Source organism: Falco rusticolus, chromosome 3, assembly GCF_015220075.1.
Source record: "Falco rusticolus isolate bFalRus1 chromosome 3, bFalRus1.pri, whole genome shotgun sequence".
NCBI classification, from domain to species: Eukaryota; Metazoa; Chordata; class Aves; order Falconiformes; family Falconidae; genus Falco; species Falco rusticolus.
Genome location: NC_051189.1, coordinates 116,232,423 through 116,248,480, shown reverse-complemented (window position 1 = coordinate 116,248,480; position 16,058 = coordinate 116,232,423). Strand labels below are relative to the sequence as shown.

Sequence of the window (16,058 nt, the reverse complement as noted above, 5' to 3'; positions counted from 1 at the left end):
AGGTGCTACGAGGATTCTATGGTCACATGCTTTAGGCTTGCATGTGGAAATTTATTTACAGCAATTCAGCACCACCTGCTGGCATGCCTTTTTTTTTTTTTTTTTAGTCCAAAAAGTGGTGTGGTTTGTTTTTTTAATTGGTATACTTTCTTCGGTGTCCTTTGAACAGTCAGAATTTTTCTACATTAAATCAGACCCACCACAGATATTTCTGACCTTTATATAATATGGAGGAGGCATGTCACCTCAGAATTAGAACACTTAAATCTGCAAATGAAATCATATAGATCAACATTAACTCCTGCCACCCTACAAAAAAAGTTTTAGCTAGCAGCTCCACTAATTTCCTTATTTAGTTCATATACACCTAACACATGTATCAGCCTTAAAAGCTGACAACTAGCATTCCTGAGACTTTCAACCCCTACAACTTCCTTTCTTCTTCTCTTCAGCATCCCCAAAACCCCAACTAGTTCTTTTTTTTTTTTCCTGGCACGCAGGTATTTCTGTATCTCACGATCTTCAAGCCAAACACAGGCTGAGATTCCCCACAATTATGCCCTTCAATTTATGACTAATTGGCCAATTGCTTAGTTACTTCCACGGGGATTACAGTTTTCAAGGGACTTTTGCCAACCAGTGCCAAGTATCCACTCAACCACACTTGTCTTGCTTTAAATATCAATGATGACAAAGACTTCTGGCTTTTCGTCTTCACAGATCTGCATTGCCGAGTAAGTTATGGCTTTGACCTCTGTGCCCTAGAAAGAAAAGACACAGAAGCATGGATTTTCTAACTGACATCCCTTGTAGCAGTCCATGATAATACATAGTACTTATCACCTTCTATGAATGTTACCCAATTTAATAGTTTTTCTCCCCAGAAAGTGTAAATGTATTTGTTCTAACAACTAAGAAAGTTGGCATACTAATGGCAAGGACTTGGCCAGGCCAAATAATAAGTAACTTTTATTTTATTACCTCTTGAACACTACAAAGTCCTCCTCTTGCCTCTGACAGGACATCAACATTTGCTATACTAATACTGACACAGCTAAAGAGCTAACGGGGACATAAGGATTTGCTTCTATCAGTTTGAGTGTTTTATTTTTTTGGGGGGCAGGGGGAAGCAGCAAAACCTGACCAAGCAAAAAGCTGTGATAATAATGTGAAAACCAAACCCATGTATGCATTCTGCATATAGATTGGTTTACTGTGCTATCAACACCACAAAAAGGAAGCAGACCTAAGTTTTGCTAGTGCTGAAGAAGCATCAGATGCTCAGGTCAACGGTTTCAGGCATGCATTCACAAAAAACATGCAGAAAGCGAGATCTTAAGTTTAGTGCCTGCAATACCATTCAGACATGTTTATACCTGGATCCCTTAAGAACTTAGAGGTCTGATTTAAAGGACACCACACCTCCCCATCCTACTCCTAAAATGTAAAAGATGTACATACAGATGAACCACTGCATACCTGAGGGTGTTTGGATAGAGAGAACTCTTCTCCCCACCTTTGAAGACAAAAAGAAGAGAGGTGGTTAGAATTGCAGTAATATTTACCAAGTGTTGTAATTAGTTTAACTGATGAGCATAGAACAGTGAGATTTTCATTGAAAGCCTCAAAGGAAGAAAAAAAAGTCCACATATAGCTAAACACTAAATCAGAGTTTGGTGATTCAGGAGTTCAGACATTTTGTTTATATGGCAAAAGTCTTTCAATATAATCCTGGACAGATCAAAAGGCCTTTTGCTGAGCCAGCAACCTTCCTTTAACAGAATAATTTGTCATAAATATATATACAGTGGTATCTGTAGAGTGGCATCACACAGTCCACTTTTTAGAAAGCATCAGTGAACTCCAGCGCATCATGGTACTGAGAGTTGTTACTCTGAAGGCAGTATGTGCGTTTTCAGTAAACATACTCATTACCCAACTGATCATTTAAGCTCACCCAATTGATCTTATTTTGAACTGCATTCGGTCAATGTAAAGCACTTTCACCTCCTGCAAAAAAAGCGAGAGGAAAAAATGTCAGTGACATCTTCTATCTTCAGGCAGAAATTCTCAGTCAATCCCATTATAAGCCATATAACCAAGGGTTATATTCCACTGCTTAGATAGAATCTAAAACCAGAGAATTTGAGCAGCCTCAAAGAAACACACTGCTACTCTGAGTGCAAAGGCAGCAGAACTGCACCTACCTATCGTAGCAACTAATAATTGATATTTGCGGTAACAGAGCTTAACAATTTGTTTCTCAAGTCCTTCTGCCCTGGTATTTTCAATTCTCCCATGTGTTGTACTTAAGTGATCTGTTGTGTCCCTTTTTTCCTAAAGTAACACTGCATTCAGAGCTGGTATTATCTAGAACAGTCTTGACCTACAAATGGAAAAAGATCAAAACTGAACACTTACCCTGGGTATAAAGAACTCATTAGCACTGAATTTATACAGCCACTCATCCAAGAAGTGGAAGAGAAGAGACAACATGTCATGTCCTGCATGGTTGAAGCAGAGAAAAGTCAGTTGACTGTCTCAGCAAGAACACCCAAACTTTTTAGGGGTACGTTAGATGTACGGCTTCTAATTAAGCATTGCTAACCTGAATCTTCTAATAGTGTAGATTTTAATTAACTGCAACAGCACTACATGTAAAGACTCAAAATTTTCGTACCCTTCTCACTCAGGGTTCCTACAGTTCCAATATAAAACGTCAACACAGCCTCACCTTCTGCCTCTACCTCTACTGTATCCACAGGTTCCACAGTCTCTGTATCAGTCATGTAGCCAAACATGGCCATAACGCACTGCTCAAATGCTTCTTCCAAAGTGTCTCCCCAGGCATGTAGCCTAAGAAGACATGGAATAATTTACTGGATCATAACAAAACCCCAAAGTAATATGCAGGTGAGCAATCAGAACATGAGAATTAATGCACATGAAGGGAACAAACAAAAACCACTTGCTTTTCTCTATGTATGCATTTGGGCAGATTACAGGGATTTTCCTTTTTGTGGTTTGTGACAAGTTTCTTGGTACAATATGAAAAATAAATGTTTTAACAGACAAGACAGTTCTTTCTGAATATGGTTAACTGATGTCTATAGAAGTGAACTACTCAGAAGAAATTCGGTTTACAAGGAAGAGATTAAGAGGAGATTTCAAAAGACATTTCCAAATAACAGAGGCTTAATCAGAAGGACCATAGGAGTATTACATTAGAAAAGAAACCAAACGTGATTCTATGCTCTCCCAAGAGCAGAAACAAAACTGACCATCAGAAAACCCAGTGTGTGACATTTCGTAGTTCCATAAGGCATCCATCTGCAACCAGTCTTTCACAGTTACTCCAGACTTAAAGAAGAAATAATCAATCTGTCATACTGAGAAATCCCAGCTGCTCATACTTACTGCACATCTGCTGTGTGATCCAGATCTAAGGGGGAAGGAAAAAGGCATTATATCACCAAACATATTTAAAAAATTAGGATTAAGAACAAAGAAAATCAGATACTGTTGTTATAACAAGACATTTTTGCATTCGTTTTCAGATGTGAAACAGTGATAATCTATTTTGCAGTATGTTAGAAAAAGATAGTGCAGGTGGAATCTTGGCTTATTTTTGCCAAGCAGAAAAACACTGTTTGATGTAATTATGTCAGCACCCTATGTATACAGCAAGGTATGGCTGTTGTAACGCAACAGGCTTCTACAAGTTAACTGCAATAAAATGAAACTTTAACCAGGAGTAAAAAATTTTTGCTGAAGTCTGCAGGACTGAGAATTATTCATGCAGAGGATGAGATTTGCACATTTTTCCAGCTTAGTGAAGAAATATACCTGTCCACACCCAAACCCATCCATTATGCAAAAAACAGAGAATCAAAAATAAAAAAGTAATATAAAATAGAAGGCAATGTTCACTAGTAAGATAGGATTAACATCCCAAGCACATGTCAAGTTTTACATGAACATTATTTATATTAATTCAGAGGAATGACAGAAATTTAAATTTATACCAGGTTGGCAGAAACAGAGCAAACTTGAATGTAAAATACGGCCACACCACGATCACTCTAGCTGAAAAATTGTTCCGATGCAGTTTAGATCATTCACATGCTATTAATGGATTCTCAACAACAGCCTCTAAAGTAAACAAGTTCCAGTGAATGTAAAAGAAGAATAAAACCTCCTCCAATTATGGAAGCAGTGTGACTCTTGTCATATGTCACCGTATTTCTGCACTGCTATCAAATAAAGAGCTGAGTGCCTCCTAAAAATATATCTTCTAACAGAGTAATGGGCACTGTCCCTCCAGACAGACACTGCTGAACTAGAAAACTGTCAGACACCGAATAGTCTCCGGTGAGCACCTTAAGCAAACCCTTTGGGCTGTCATCCACTTGCTCCACATGTTCTTAGAAGACATTCCAGGGGTGGGGAAAGGGAGAAATAACGATCTTTAGGTAGTGCACGTAGGAAAAAAAAACCCACATGGAAGACCAACAACTACAAGAGAGGTAGAAAAATGTACTGCCATGCTGAGAAATGGCTTGGAAAGGGAAAGTTTTCAAGATGAGATTTAACTCGTTTATTTCTGTAATTATTTCTTTAGCACTCATAAAAAGAAAGGCATTTTTCTGTGGTAATGAAAACTGTAGGTATCTCATCTCTAGTAATTCAGCTACAGATGCATCCCACAGCCTAAACACATATTAAAAACCCTCACACGTGCCTAAAAAGCATACCTTCCGTCCCCCCCGTCCCCCGCCCCCCACTGCGCTGTCACACGTTCCCTGCATCAGGATAGCGTCAGAAATACTCACATTCGTATTTCTTATTGAGCGGTGGGTATTTGGCTTTGACAGCCTGCTGCTCCTTCGTCAGGTTGTAGTCCCTCTCGTCGGCTGCCATTGCTGCTGGGCTTGAGCAATGCTGGCTCACTTCCTGGTGGTAGGAAACATGGCCACCGCTGCGCTGCACAGGGAGAAAGAGGGAGAATCGCCTCTCAGTTTGGTTTTTCTCTTGATAGCACTTTGATACACTTGTACACAGGCTCAGGAATTCAAACCATGAGACTAAATGTCGGTTTAAGTTTTTTCCTATCAAAAGCATCACTGGGAGACGGGGAAGTTCAGAGTTCCACCCCACACTGCCTGCCTCATTCACCGATACCAGTTCTGCTCAGCTAGTGAAGCCAAAGGATTACAGAAGACCATGAGCTTCTCTGCCTTTTCTGGGAAGAAGCATGTTTCTTCTTCCTTGTGTACAACACCAAGCATTTCATTCATCCTCAAATAAAATACAGTAACAATGAAAAATTATGAAAGCAGCTGTAAAGTGAATTAAAACTTTCATTCTACAGGTAACTAAGGAATTTTAGAGCTGAGGGTACTCAGCCCACTTGTATGTTACTCCAAACCCGCACATGTGACTTTACACGTTTTTCTTTAGGAAAAAAGTCTTGCTTTATTTTGGGGGAAAAAAAAAAAAAAGTCTAGTTTTCTTTTAGGACTGTAATTGTACTTAAGCCTTCAAACCTAGAAGTGCATGCAGGGCAAATACACCTGTCACACAAAGCAGAAATTTTCTTATGTTCCTTTTCTTAGCTTTTTTTGTTGTTAATTCAAAAAAAAAACCCAACAAAACCACAACCAAACAATAAACTGTATCAAATCCCCACCTAAAAGGCTCTCTGACGAGATCTTAACAGTTGCTGTTTCATGCAAGCATTCATTTGCAAATCTAGTAAGACAAATTTGAGAACCTGATTAACTTTAGGGTAATCAATTTTCCTCAGGTGAGACCTCCAGATATAACAGCTATTCTATTATTCTATTCCTTTGGGGGTTTTTTTTTTTGGTGCATTTTAAGATTTATCCACAGCTGAGCCCAAGACTCCCCAAAATATTGATAGATTTGTAGACGGCACCTAACACCAGCAGCCCTACTTTTAAACAGGAATGGTTCTAATTTCACAGCTTAGAAACAAGACTGTGCAGGATTTCCAGTTTCTATTTTCAGGTATGTCACAAAGAGAAGCCTGAAGCTGAGAAGCCAGGGCTCTTTGTCGAGAATAAACCCAGACAAACGCACATTTTGATTTTAAATCCCCCAGGCCTCGGCCAGACCCGCGGCCGATGCAAACAGGCCCACCGGAGCCAGCTGCGTGCCAAGAAGCATTCCCCGTCAGGCTCACCGCTGCGCTGCCTCAGGAAAAAAGGAAGTTATTGGCGACTATAGATAATTAGTAACGCTGAGGAAGCTGAAGATGCTCCAGAGGTTCCCGGGCAGCGCTGTGAGGAGGGAGGGTGGGCCAGGCCGCGGGCTAGGCCTCGGCCTCACACACGCTCACGGCACCAACACGGCCAGTCGGCTCACCCGCCCGGCCGCGGCTGCGGGGACCGAAAGAAAGCGCGGCCACAGTCCTCCCCACCCCCAAACCGGGCCACCGCCAGCGCGGGGCGCTGCCCCTTTAAGAGCGAGCGAGGGGCGCACCCTCCCCGTCCCCTCCGGAAGATGGCGGCTCCCAGGAGAGCTTCAGCAGCGCCCTCCTCCCCCCGCCTTCCTCCCGGTTGCCCTCCACACGTGACGGCCGAGCGCGCTCGCCTGGTCCCTGGCCCCGCCCCGTGCCTCTCACCCATTGGTGGCCGCGGCCTGGCGGCGGGCGCTGATTGGCCGGGGTTGGCGCGCGAAGGGGTGCGCGGCGCCGGAGCAGCACGCAGCGGGGGCAGGAAACAATAGAGCCGCGGCCGGAGGGGTCTGAGCAGGGAGCGGAGGAGCCGCCCGCCTCGCCCAGCCCAGCCCAGCCCAGCCCGCCCCGCGCCCCACCGCCGGCCCGCTCCCCCGCCCCGCCATGGCTGACAAGGAAGGTAGGGCCCGCGGCGTGGCGCGGGGTAGGCCCCGCGGCGCGGACTCCTCCGCTCTGGGCTCCGTGAGGCGTGGAGTACTCCCCCCCCCCCCCCCGTAACGGCTGCTGGTCTGAGGGGAGGGGGGGTGGCTGTGTCGGGGACCGCGGCCTATCGGCCTACCCCGGGCCGCGCCAGTCCCCGCGGGCACGGCCCACCGCCTGCCCTCGCCCCGGGGCCGGGCCGCGCGGGGGAGGCCTGTGGCACGGCGAGGCGCCGCCGCCGGGGGCCGGGTCCCTGCGGCCGCCCTCTTCCCGCCTTCCGATCCGGTTACAGCCGAGCCCCAGGGAGCCAGCCGGTGTCCCGGAGCCGGGGCCGCTGGGCGACTGGCCCGGGGTGAGCGGGGCGGGCCGTGCTCGGCGGGGTCTGCGGGCTGCGGCCTGCCCGGCGCAGACAAAGGGATGTCACCGGCCCCGCTGCCCGGCTCCCGGGGGGCTCCCAGGGCCCGGCCGCGCCCGCAGGGCGGGGGCTGGTGGCAGATGGAGTGAGGAGGCGTGTGGGAGAGCCAGGGCAACGAGGGAGCCTTGGAAAACTGGATTTGGGGGACCAGCAGTTCAAGGCTACACCTAGACCGGTCTGTTTAACAGCAATTGCTGGACCTCCTGCTTTGAAACATCTTTACAATTCTGGCTTTTGCCTCCACGGTACCCCTTGCATCGAGCTTCAGAGTTTTATCATGCTGCCTCTGTTGAGGTGATTAAGTTGGACGCAGTTAACATTAATCCTGAACCAGGATCCAGTGGCAAGCGTTCACATATGCAACAGGATTTTTAATCTTCTAGTAACCACCCCAGTAAAGTAGTCTAACAGCAAACCAGGGTGTGATGCAGTTGGCGCTTTAATCAATTGCCCACTCAGTGTTGCGTATATATTGTAAATATGTTCTTAATACATTCACATAGCTCATACATTCATAAAGGCTAATCAAATGCTTGATTTTTTTTTAAAAAAACCTCCAGCAGCCTTTGATGATGCGGTGGAAGAACGTGTAATCAACGAAGAGTATAAAATATGGAAGAAGAATACCCCCTTCCTATATGATTTGGTAATGACCCATGCTTTGGAATGGCCCAGCTTGACTGCTCAGTGGCTTCCTGATGTAACAAGGTAAACTGATTATTTTGCTTTTTTTAAAAAAAAAAAAAAAAAAGAATAATTTAAATCGAGGATCACTTTTTATTAATGTGAGAAGGTATGTGATTCCTGTAAACTTGCCTTGCCAACAGCAAGTTGAGGATTATGAACACTAGAGAGATAATCAGTACAGACAGTTTTAATTTGGGAAAATGTCATCTGTTACTGAGAAGATATTTTCACACATTTGATTTCCATGGTTTTCTTCTTCCAGCTTTAATAAACAAAAACTTACTCAAAAATAAAACTAGATACGGTATCTGTGTAACCACCATTTTGTCCCATGTTTTTATAGCAATGCACTGCTTGCAGTGAATGTTCTTGCACCTCAGAGCTGTACTCGGGAGGAGCTGCTAAGGTCTCTTAAATGAAGGCACTTTCATCCACCACAGGGATGGTGGTCTGTCAAGAGTGTTGTGCTGCAAGAGTTTTAGGTTGAGGTCTTAAATTATAAGTGGTTTCCTCTGGAGGAAGCAAGGTTGGTGTTGAAGCAGGAGAGCAGTAAGAACTTCAAAGAGTGTTAATTAGTATAAGAAGCTGTCACCCCAGAATATTGTCATCATCTCAGTATTTTTTTTAAACCCCTTCTTTGTTTCTCATGTAATTCTTCTCCCTTGCAGACCTGAAGGCAAGGATTTCAGTATTCACCGGTTAGTCCTGGGGACCCATACTTCAGATGAACAAAATCATCTCGTGATAGCTAGTGTGCAGTTGCCTAACGATGATGCGCAGTTTGATGCTTCACACTATGATAGTGAGAAAGGAGGTAAGGGACCAAAGATGTGGGCCAGGGGGAGTTTTCACCACTTTTTCCTTCCCTTCTTAATAGAAAATCTGTCTTTTCTTAAAGTTCAGGCAGCAAAGTTCAGCTATTACTTCTAAGCTAGTCAGTTTCTTTTTAAGGGGTACACTTACTTAATAGACAAATACTATGTTTTTGGAATGTATGTGATGTCTTAATAATATAATATAATGATGAAAAAAGAAGGTGGCAGCCTGACTGCAAAAGTGTGTGTGCGTGTGTGTGTGAAAACCTCACCCCTCCCTCTTTCTTATCAGGAATTGACGTTGAATTTCATGGAGTACTACTTTCTGGTATTTTTATTGCCACTTTTACATTACATAAACTCTTCCAGTGAGAAAGTCACTTGTGTAAAAGAATATTTTATTTCAGAGGAGTGTAACATTTCAAATGTTCTTCTCTTGTCTGAATTCTGCTGCCTGATTGTTGTACCAGCCCCTCTTGGATAAGAAAATTACTGTGTTTTGTTCAGCATATCAGGCTTGAATTTGATGCTTTCTGTAATCTTAGTTGGCTGTCAGCATTGCTACAAATTAGGTGTTTCTCATGTTTACTTGGTTGAATCAGTCTTTCTACCTGGTGAAAGTCTGTAACGATCCAGTGTTTGCTCTTCTTTTTGCTAGTAGCCTGTATTGTGCAATTAGTGTTTTGATCTTTGGGCTTCTTAAGAGTTATTCATGAACACAGTGTTGTCTAATAAATTACTTCTGTTCTATTTTAGTATTTATTAAGAATATACTACTCCAATTTAAAAACAAAACAAACAAACCCTCTGTATTTTTGCCAGAACGGTGCTGTGCAATTTTGTGAACTACTAAGTTACTGTGACTTTACTTACAAAGATCAGGTAGCTATAGCAAGTTATATTAGTCTTACTTAACTTAAACGCAGTGCAGCAATTGTGTCTTACCAGAAATTTGTGTATTCTGCGATGCTGATCTGCGTTATATTTGAAAGTGCAGTTACAGCACATCTGTTTCATATGTACAACCCATCTTTGTTCCAGATAAGAGTTTTAGATATGATAAATCTGGGGCTTGAGTTGTTAGATTTGAGATAGTAAAAAATTTTCAGGAAGAAATGGTCTTTAACTTAGCCAAAGTCCTGATATTTTGACGTTACACATACAGACATTTAAAACAACATGCCGTTTCAAAACTGGACTCTTTCAGTTACAGTTGTGATTATCTTTCAGAATAAGTGCTTGGTAGTACCAGTAACTGGGTCTGGGTCTTTGTGTCTTGATCTCAAACTGGCTTTTTATTTACAACTACTAAATTCTTACTTCCAGAGTTTGGAGGCTTTGGATCAGTTAGTGGAAAAATTGAAATTGAAATCAAGATAAATCACGAGGGAGAAGTGAACAGAGCACGTTACATGCCACAGAACCCATGTATCATCGCTACCAAGACTCCATCCAGTGATGTCCTTGTCTTTGATTACACCAAACACCCTTCTAAACCAGGTGTCTGCTTCTTTTTTATGTCTGCGTTTCAGAGATCAGCCAGCCCTTCCTTACAAAGACATTGATGCAGTGAAAAAGAGGTTAAAAAGTTTTGTGGATTGCATATTGTTTGTGATTTTAGGGGAAAGTGGGTATTTAAGTTAAAGGTGTTTGGTAAAAGGTTATTTCATATGAAGTTTAAATGTGGAAAGGTATGCTTTTTACCTTTCTCTGCTTTACTGTGTGGTTTGTCATGTCACTGTATGTGTTGGTATTTGGGATGGTAGAAGGTGGCTTTTTGGAAACTGATTTGCTGGGTAGCTGAGCTGTTGTCCTGATACCCTGTAAGGGTATTAATGGTCATTTATTGATGAACTCATCAAGACTATAGAGTAACTAGCCTTCCCACTTGAGGGGGGGATCAGAAGTGCCTTTCTTGCTTCAAAGTGCAGTTGGAGATGATGAGAGAAAGAAAAATAACATCCCAGCAGAGCATTCAGGAAGAGTTTGTTGAGCAGTATCTGAGATGAGCTGCTATTCTTCCGACCAGCTAGACCAGGTGACTCCTGCCAAAGCATGGAGGTGGCTGCTGGACTTCTTTAACTCTTCAGCAGCTACTGTAATGCTTGTTTAGAGCGGACCACTGCTAGGCCATCCAGCCAAAAAAAAAAAAGGGGGGAAGCTTGGAAAAACCTGCAATGTGCTTTTTATTAAGCTAAGAAGACAGACTGCTCTGTGTTGTCTCAGAGCATTGTTTTAAAGAGGAGATTCGTCAGTCAGGGAAAACGCTTTGACATTTTCGATAGAATCCTCCTCTAACCTTTTGAGCAAGGTTTAGTAGAGCACAGTAAAACTTAATGCCAGCTATTCCAGGATGTGCTGGAAATGATACTGGGCACTGGAGTTCTTACGGCACCTCTTTACAGACCCTTCTGGAGAGTGTAACCCTGATCTGCGTCTTCGTGGACACCAGAAGGAAGGTTATGGGCTGTCATGGAACCCAAACCTGAGTGGGCATTTGCTTAGTGCTTCTGATGATCATGTGAGTACTTTAAATATAGCTGGGGTACAATCTGCACTTTCCGTCCCTTGGCAAAGGTAAAAAAGACTTTTTTCTTCTTTTTTTTTTTTTTTTTTTTTTTTTTTTTTTGAGGGGGAGGAGGTAGGGGAGGTAGAGAGTGTCCAAAGATGCAGTTTTTAATTTATTTTTTTTTAAGACCATTTGCTTGTGGGACATCAGTGCTGTTCCAAAAGAAGGCAAAGTAGTGGATGCAAAGACCATCTTCACAGGGCATACAGCAGTAGTGGAAGATGTATCTTGGCACCTGCTCCATGAATCTCTTTTTGGATCTGTTGCTGATGATCAGAAGCTCATGATGTAAGTGGGGTGACAACGTCTTCAGAAACTGAGTGTTTCTGTCCCTCTTGCTTTCCTGTCTCCTTTTCAGTCCCTCGGTAAAATGGGATGTAAACCTTTGTTTCAATTCCTTGTTTTCCCTTTACAGTTGGGATACTCGGTCAAACAACACCTCCAAACCTAGCCACTCGGTGGATGCTCACACAGCTGAAGTCAACTGCCTCTCTTTCAATCCCTATAGTGAGTTTATCCTGGCTACAGGATCAGCTGATAAGGTATCTTGATAATCTACCTTGAACTTGGGAAATGCTTGTTTAGTTTTTGACATGTAAGTGTGGATGTATGTATTAGTTACTTAAACAAAGTGTTTGGTTGGGTTTTTTTCCTAGACTGTTGCTCTATGGGACTTGAGGAACCTAAAACTGAAGTTGCACTCCTTTGAATCACATAAAGATGAAATATTTCAGGTATAATAAAGTGTCTTTTTCCTTTTATGCACACAGGCTTAGTTCTAACTTAGCTGTCCTGGAAAAAATGAAAAATATTCTCTTCCACTGTATGTTTTCATTGAATGTACTTGCACTTAAAAACTCATCTATTCTTCTCTCTCATCTGCTTATAATTTTCTGGCTTATTGTTGTGGAGCTGTGTAGCGCTCAGTGTGGGGTAGAGCTCCAGTACAGATAAGAGTACTTGTCCAGAAAGCCAGGGCAGACTGTAACAAAGAAATGGTCGAGAGCTTTAACCACAACAGAAGGGTGAAATGCTAGCAGTACACCGTAAATGTAAATTATTCATGGCCGCAGACTGAAGCAGGGAGGCACAGTGAAATGGCTGCAGTGTTTTCATCTTCTCGCTTGGTCCTGTAGGAAGGCTTTAGCCAGTACCCATTAAAGGGGATCACCGGAACATCCTGTGACAACCAACAATGGCTAATTTTGCTGGTGTAAATATAGAATGTAACATCATGGGTAGCATGTGCTCAGCAGATACAATATTTCCATCTCCAGCTTGTGCCTTACTCAGAAGAAAAATATGTGGAATTTTTTTCGTAGAAGGATTACTAGTTAAGACTGTAGTTACCTCTAAATAAAATTACACATGGAATCCTGAAATGTCAGGTTAGTGTGCAGAATTATGTGTTCTCTTTCTAATCCTGTGATCCTATTAAGTGGTATCTTTTGGAGATTTATCTCCAGCACAAGTAGTAAATGTGAGCTTTTGGGCAGCTTATGCTTAATTACAGTGATTTCCTTTCATGTGTAAAGTGTACCTACCACTTAAGGAATCCATAGTTTATATTTGTGCAATCCTTTTTAAGGTAAGGAGCAGCTAATAGCTTTGAGAGTTGTTTGCACTTCATAACTTGTGGTCGCTGTTAGAGGAAAGGTTACATTTGGTACCGTTTTGGTGCTCAAATGCCTTGTTCCATGTGTGAATGTTTACAAACCTACCTCCTATGTTAGGATGTTATTGGGTGTACTCATATTTCCAGTTATTATCAATTTGAATTCTCGTAGAGCTTTTGTGATACAAAATAAAGTGGTGTTTGTTGTGAACGTCAGTCACGTTACAGCTTCTTAAAACTTAACTTCCTTTCTAAATTCATCCTTGTCTGTAGGTTCAGTGGTCTCCCCATAATGAAACTATATTGGCCTCCAGTGGCACTGACCGCAGGCTAAATGTCTGGGACTTGAGGTAAATCCCAAATCAGTCACCTTGTCCTGACAAAATGTTAATGATGAATGGCATTGCACTTCAAAAAACAAACCACCCCCAACCTTTTCATTTTTCCTGTCTTTTTTTTTTTTTTTTTTAACAGTAAAATTGGAGAAGAGCAGTCCCCTGAAGATGCTGAGGACGGTCCCCCGGAGCTGTTGGTAAGTCTTTTGAATCTCATTGATTGCTTTGGCCTATTATTCATCTGTGCGATGTAGATTTGAAAACATTCCCCTTTTTGTTTCCCCTATACTAGTTTATTCATGGTGGTCATACTGCAAAGATCTCTGATTTCTCCTGGAATCCAAATGAACCCTGGGTAATTTGTTCTGTATCAGAAGATAATATCATGCAAGTCTGGCAAATGGTAAGTTGTTTGGGAAGGTGCAGGAAGTGGCAGATAAGAGATAGTGTTGAACTGCCTGTATTTCAGCATTCCTGCTTTTATTTACAGCTCTCAGAATTCACTCTGTAGCGCTGCTGAAATCTCAAAGGGATAGTGAAATGTGCTTTAAGTTTGGTTGAGACAGTGGTTTACAAATACTCAGAAACTGTTTTGTGTTTCTCAGGATTTAAAAAAAGGAAAATACAAGTGCAGAAGCAAATTTTGCCCTGTGTTTGAAGGAAAACTGTGTGTGAGAACCAGAGATGAGATTGAGGTTTCTGTTAGTTACTGTCTTAAAGAATAAAATCTTTGCAAATGACGTTAACGTCCTCCTCAAGATAGAGCAAGGTGGTTGTGAACAGGAAAAATTTGCTGGCCCTAAATTACCAACTGTTGAAGGTTTTAGAAAACCATCTTGTATTGTTTGAATAACCCTTGAAAGACCATATTCCTAATTTTTGGATAAATTGGTTCACAGGGGCTTTGTTTTTAGCAACCTTCTGTATGGTCCTTTTGGAAGGAGCTGCTGCTAAGCAGAGGATCTACTAAATATATAGAATGGGTCTGTTAATTGAAGCAAATCTTGCAGTGATCTCTTAACAAGGCACATTTCCATAAGCTACAGTAACTTACAGGGTACTTGATAAATGTTTTGGAGACATGGCTGTTACGAAAAACATTTGTGATGCTGCTTTAATGTTAAATGGCCTTGAGGGATCAGGGATGGGTGATACCTATCTGCCGGTGCAAACTGCCAGAACCTTTTGAAGTGTGTGGATGGAATCCCGTTCGGTGTGGTGGTAAATGCTTCTTCAGTTCCTCCATTTCTGTCTCGCAGGCGGAGAACATCTATAACGATGAAGACCCTGAAGGAAGTGTGGATCCAGAAGGTCAAGGATCCTAGATGAGGACCTTTTCCTGTTTTTAGTCTTTTTTTTTTTTTTTTCCCTTTTCTTCCCTCTCAACCCTAATATTGACTTAACACTGGTTTTGAGACACACGTAGACTTTGTGTTCAGCCATCCTTCTGTAGATACCATCAACAGGCTTTTTAACCCAGACAGTGAGTGCTCCTTCAGAAAAGGGCTTAGCCCAACTCAGCTGGTAACCATGCTGTAGCTCCTTGGGTCAGATTTCCTACAGCACCCCTCTTGCGTATAGGGCTGGCTGTCCCATTTTAGTTGCCTTCATCACACAGAGCAAATTTGGTTTTGCTGGGTTTTCTTCTGCCTTTTAGCTTGCTACAGCTGTGGGCTTTTGCCTGATTTAAACAAAAGTTACAATAGGTAGAGCTGCCGGAGTATGCTTGAGCCAACGGAGATGATACAAGTGTTAATCCACTGGCAGTTCAGAAATGGTGTGTGGAAGGTCTTGTCCTCTTCAGTGCAGCTCAGAAGTCTTGGGATTCCTTTAGTTAATCTGTTACCTTGATTTTTCTGCCTCTGCAGATAAAACACAGACTTGCAGATTCTGACTTGAACTGAAGTCAAGAAATCAAATTATTTTTTTTTTTTTGTCTCTACTAGTAATTCTGGGTTTTCCATTCCTTCCTTCCTTTCTTCCTTTCCCTTTTCTCCTGTCTGCTGGGCAACAGCGTTTTCAATTCCTTAGCTATTCCTGCAGAGCATCGTTCACCTTCCATGTATTTTGCTCTATTGTGTGTTTCTTGAGCTGTGTTTTCACATATATTTCTTTCCTTTCTGTGAAATGGTTTTTAAAACTTGGAGCCACCAAGTTGTAAAGTTGTATGTTTTTACCAACTGATGTACCACAGATGGCATGCTGGTAACCTAAAACAGCATTGGTAGCTGGTCTATGTAAAGCAAATTCAATGTGGATGAACTATTTTTTTTAGGAGTTAGTCCTTGACCACTAGTTCCTGCACATCTTCCACTAGGGTGTCCTGTTCCACCAGCAACCTGTTACTCTCCGTGCTCCTCATGACTAATTGCGTGTAAGTGCTTCAGATGGAATAAATTTTTTCTACGTAAATGCTGTGTAGCTTTGTGATTTATTTAATTTTTTTTTTTTGTCTCAAAAGCAAAGTGTACCTCTTCAGAAAGCAGAGGAATTAGTCCCTAGCCATGCGTGCCCTCGAGACTAGGTGTTGCTATAGGTATTGCTTAGTTTGTAACACGTGGACACTTCTCCCCCTCTTGTTTCTGCCACTTTCTTTGAAATGCGTAAATGAGTACGCAATATCCGAGCAGTCAAGACCGCTCTGAAGCATTCTGAAGTGTGCTGAGCTCTGGATTTAGCCCTGGCCATTGAATTGTATTTTTTAGTCTGGAGCGCGAACAGTTT

The 16,058-nt window shown here is 42.4% G+C and overlaps 2 protein-coding genes across 6 annotated transcripts; one reads left to right on the top strand and one right to left on the bottom strand.

The window, feature by feature from the left end:
• Nucleotides 1-457: 457 nt before the first annotated feature.
• ZBTB8OS (zinc finger and BTB domain containing 8 opposite strand) lies at nucleotides 458-6,483 on the bottom strand. Of its 4 annotated transcripts, none has more exons than XM_037381358.1 (8): nucleotides 6,388-6,483; nucleotides 4,833-4,983; nucleotides 3,418-3,442; nucleotides 2,735-2,856; nucleotides 2,422-2,504; nucleotides 1,958-2,010; nucleotides 1,480-1,516; nucleotides 458-761 (listed from the first exon to the last, which is right to left on the bottom strand). In XM_037381358.1, exons 2-8 carry the CDS (start codon nucleotides 4,918-4,920, stop codon nucleotides 675-677), a joined length of 495 nt encoding a protein of 164 aa, XP_037237255.1. In that variant the 5' UTR covers nucleotides 4,921-4,983; nucleotides 6,388-6,483; the 3' UTR covers nucleotides 458-674. The 4 variants fall into 4 exon arrangements, with proteins under 4 accessions (XP_037237255.1, XP_037237254.1, XP_037237251.1 ...); XM_037381357.1 differs by having other exon boundaries at nucleotides 6,103-6,479; XM_037381354.1 differs by having other exon boundaries at nucleotides 6,163-6,479.
• A 200-nt stretch (nucleotides 6,484-6,683) lies between these two features.
• Nucleotides 6,684-15,746, top strand: RBBP4 (RB binding protein 4, chromatin remodeling factor). Of its 2 annotated transcripts, none has more exons than XM_037381018.1 (12): nucleotides 6,684-6,878; nucleotides 7,874-8,021; nucleotides 8,669-8,814; nucleotides 10,142-10,315; nucleotides 11,221-11,336; nucleotides 11,512-11,672; nucleotides 11,800-11,926; nucleotides 12,041-12,118; nucleotides 13,273-13,349; nucleotides 13,474-13,531; nucleotides 13,627-13,737; nucleotides 14,594-15,746. In XM_037381018.1, exons 1-12 carry the CDS (start codon nucleotides 6,863-6,865, stop codon nucleotides 14,657-14,659), a joined length of 1,278 nt encoding a protein of 425 aa, XP_037236915.1. In that variant the 5' UTR covers nucleotides 6,684-6,862; the 3' UTR covers nucleotides 14,660-15,746. The 2 variants fall into 2 exon arrangements, with proteins under 2 accessions (XP_037236915.1, XP_037236916.1); XM_037381019.1 differs by having other exon boundaries at nucleotides 6,706-6,878; nucleotides 7,877-8,021.
• The last annotated feature ends 312 nt before the right edge of the window (nucleotides 15,747-16,058 follow it).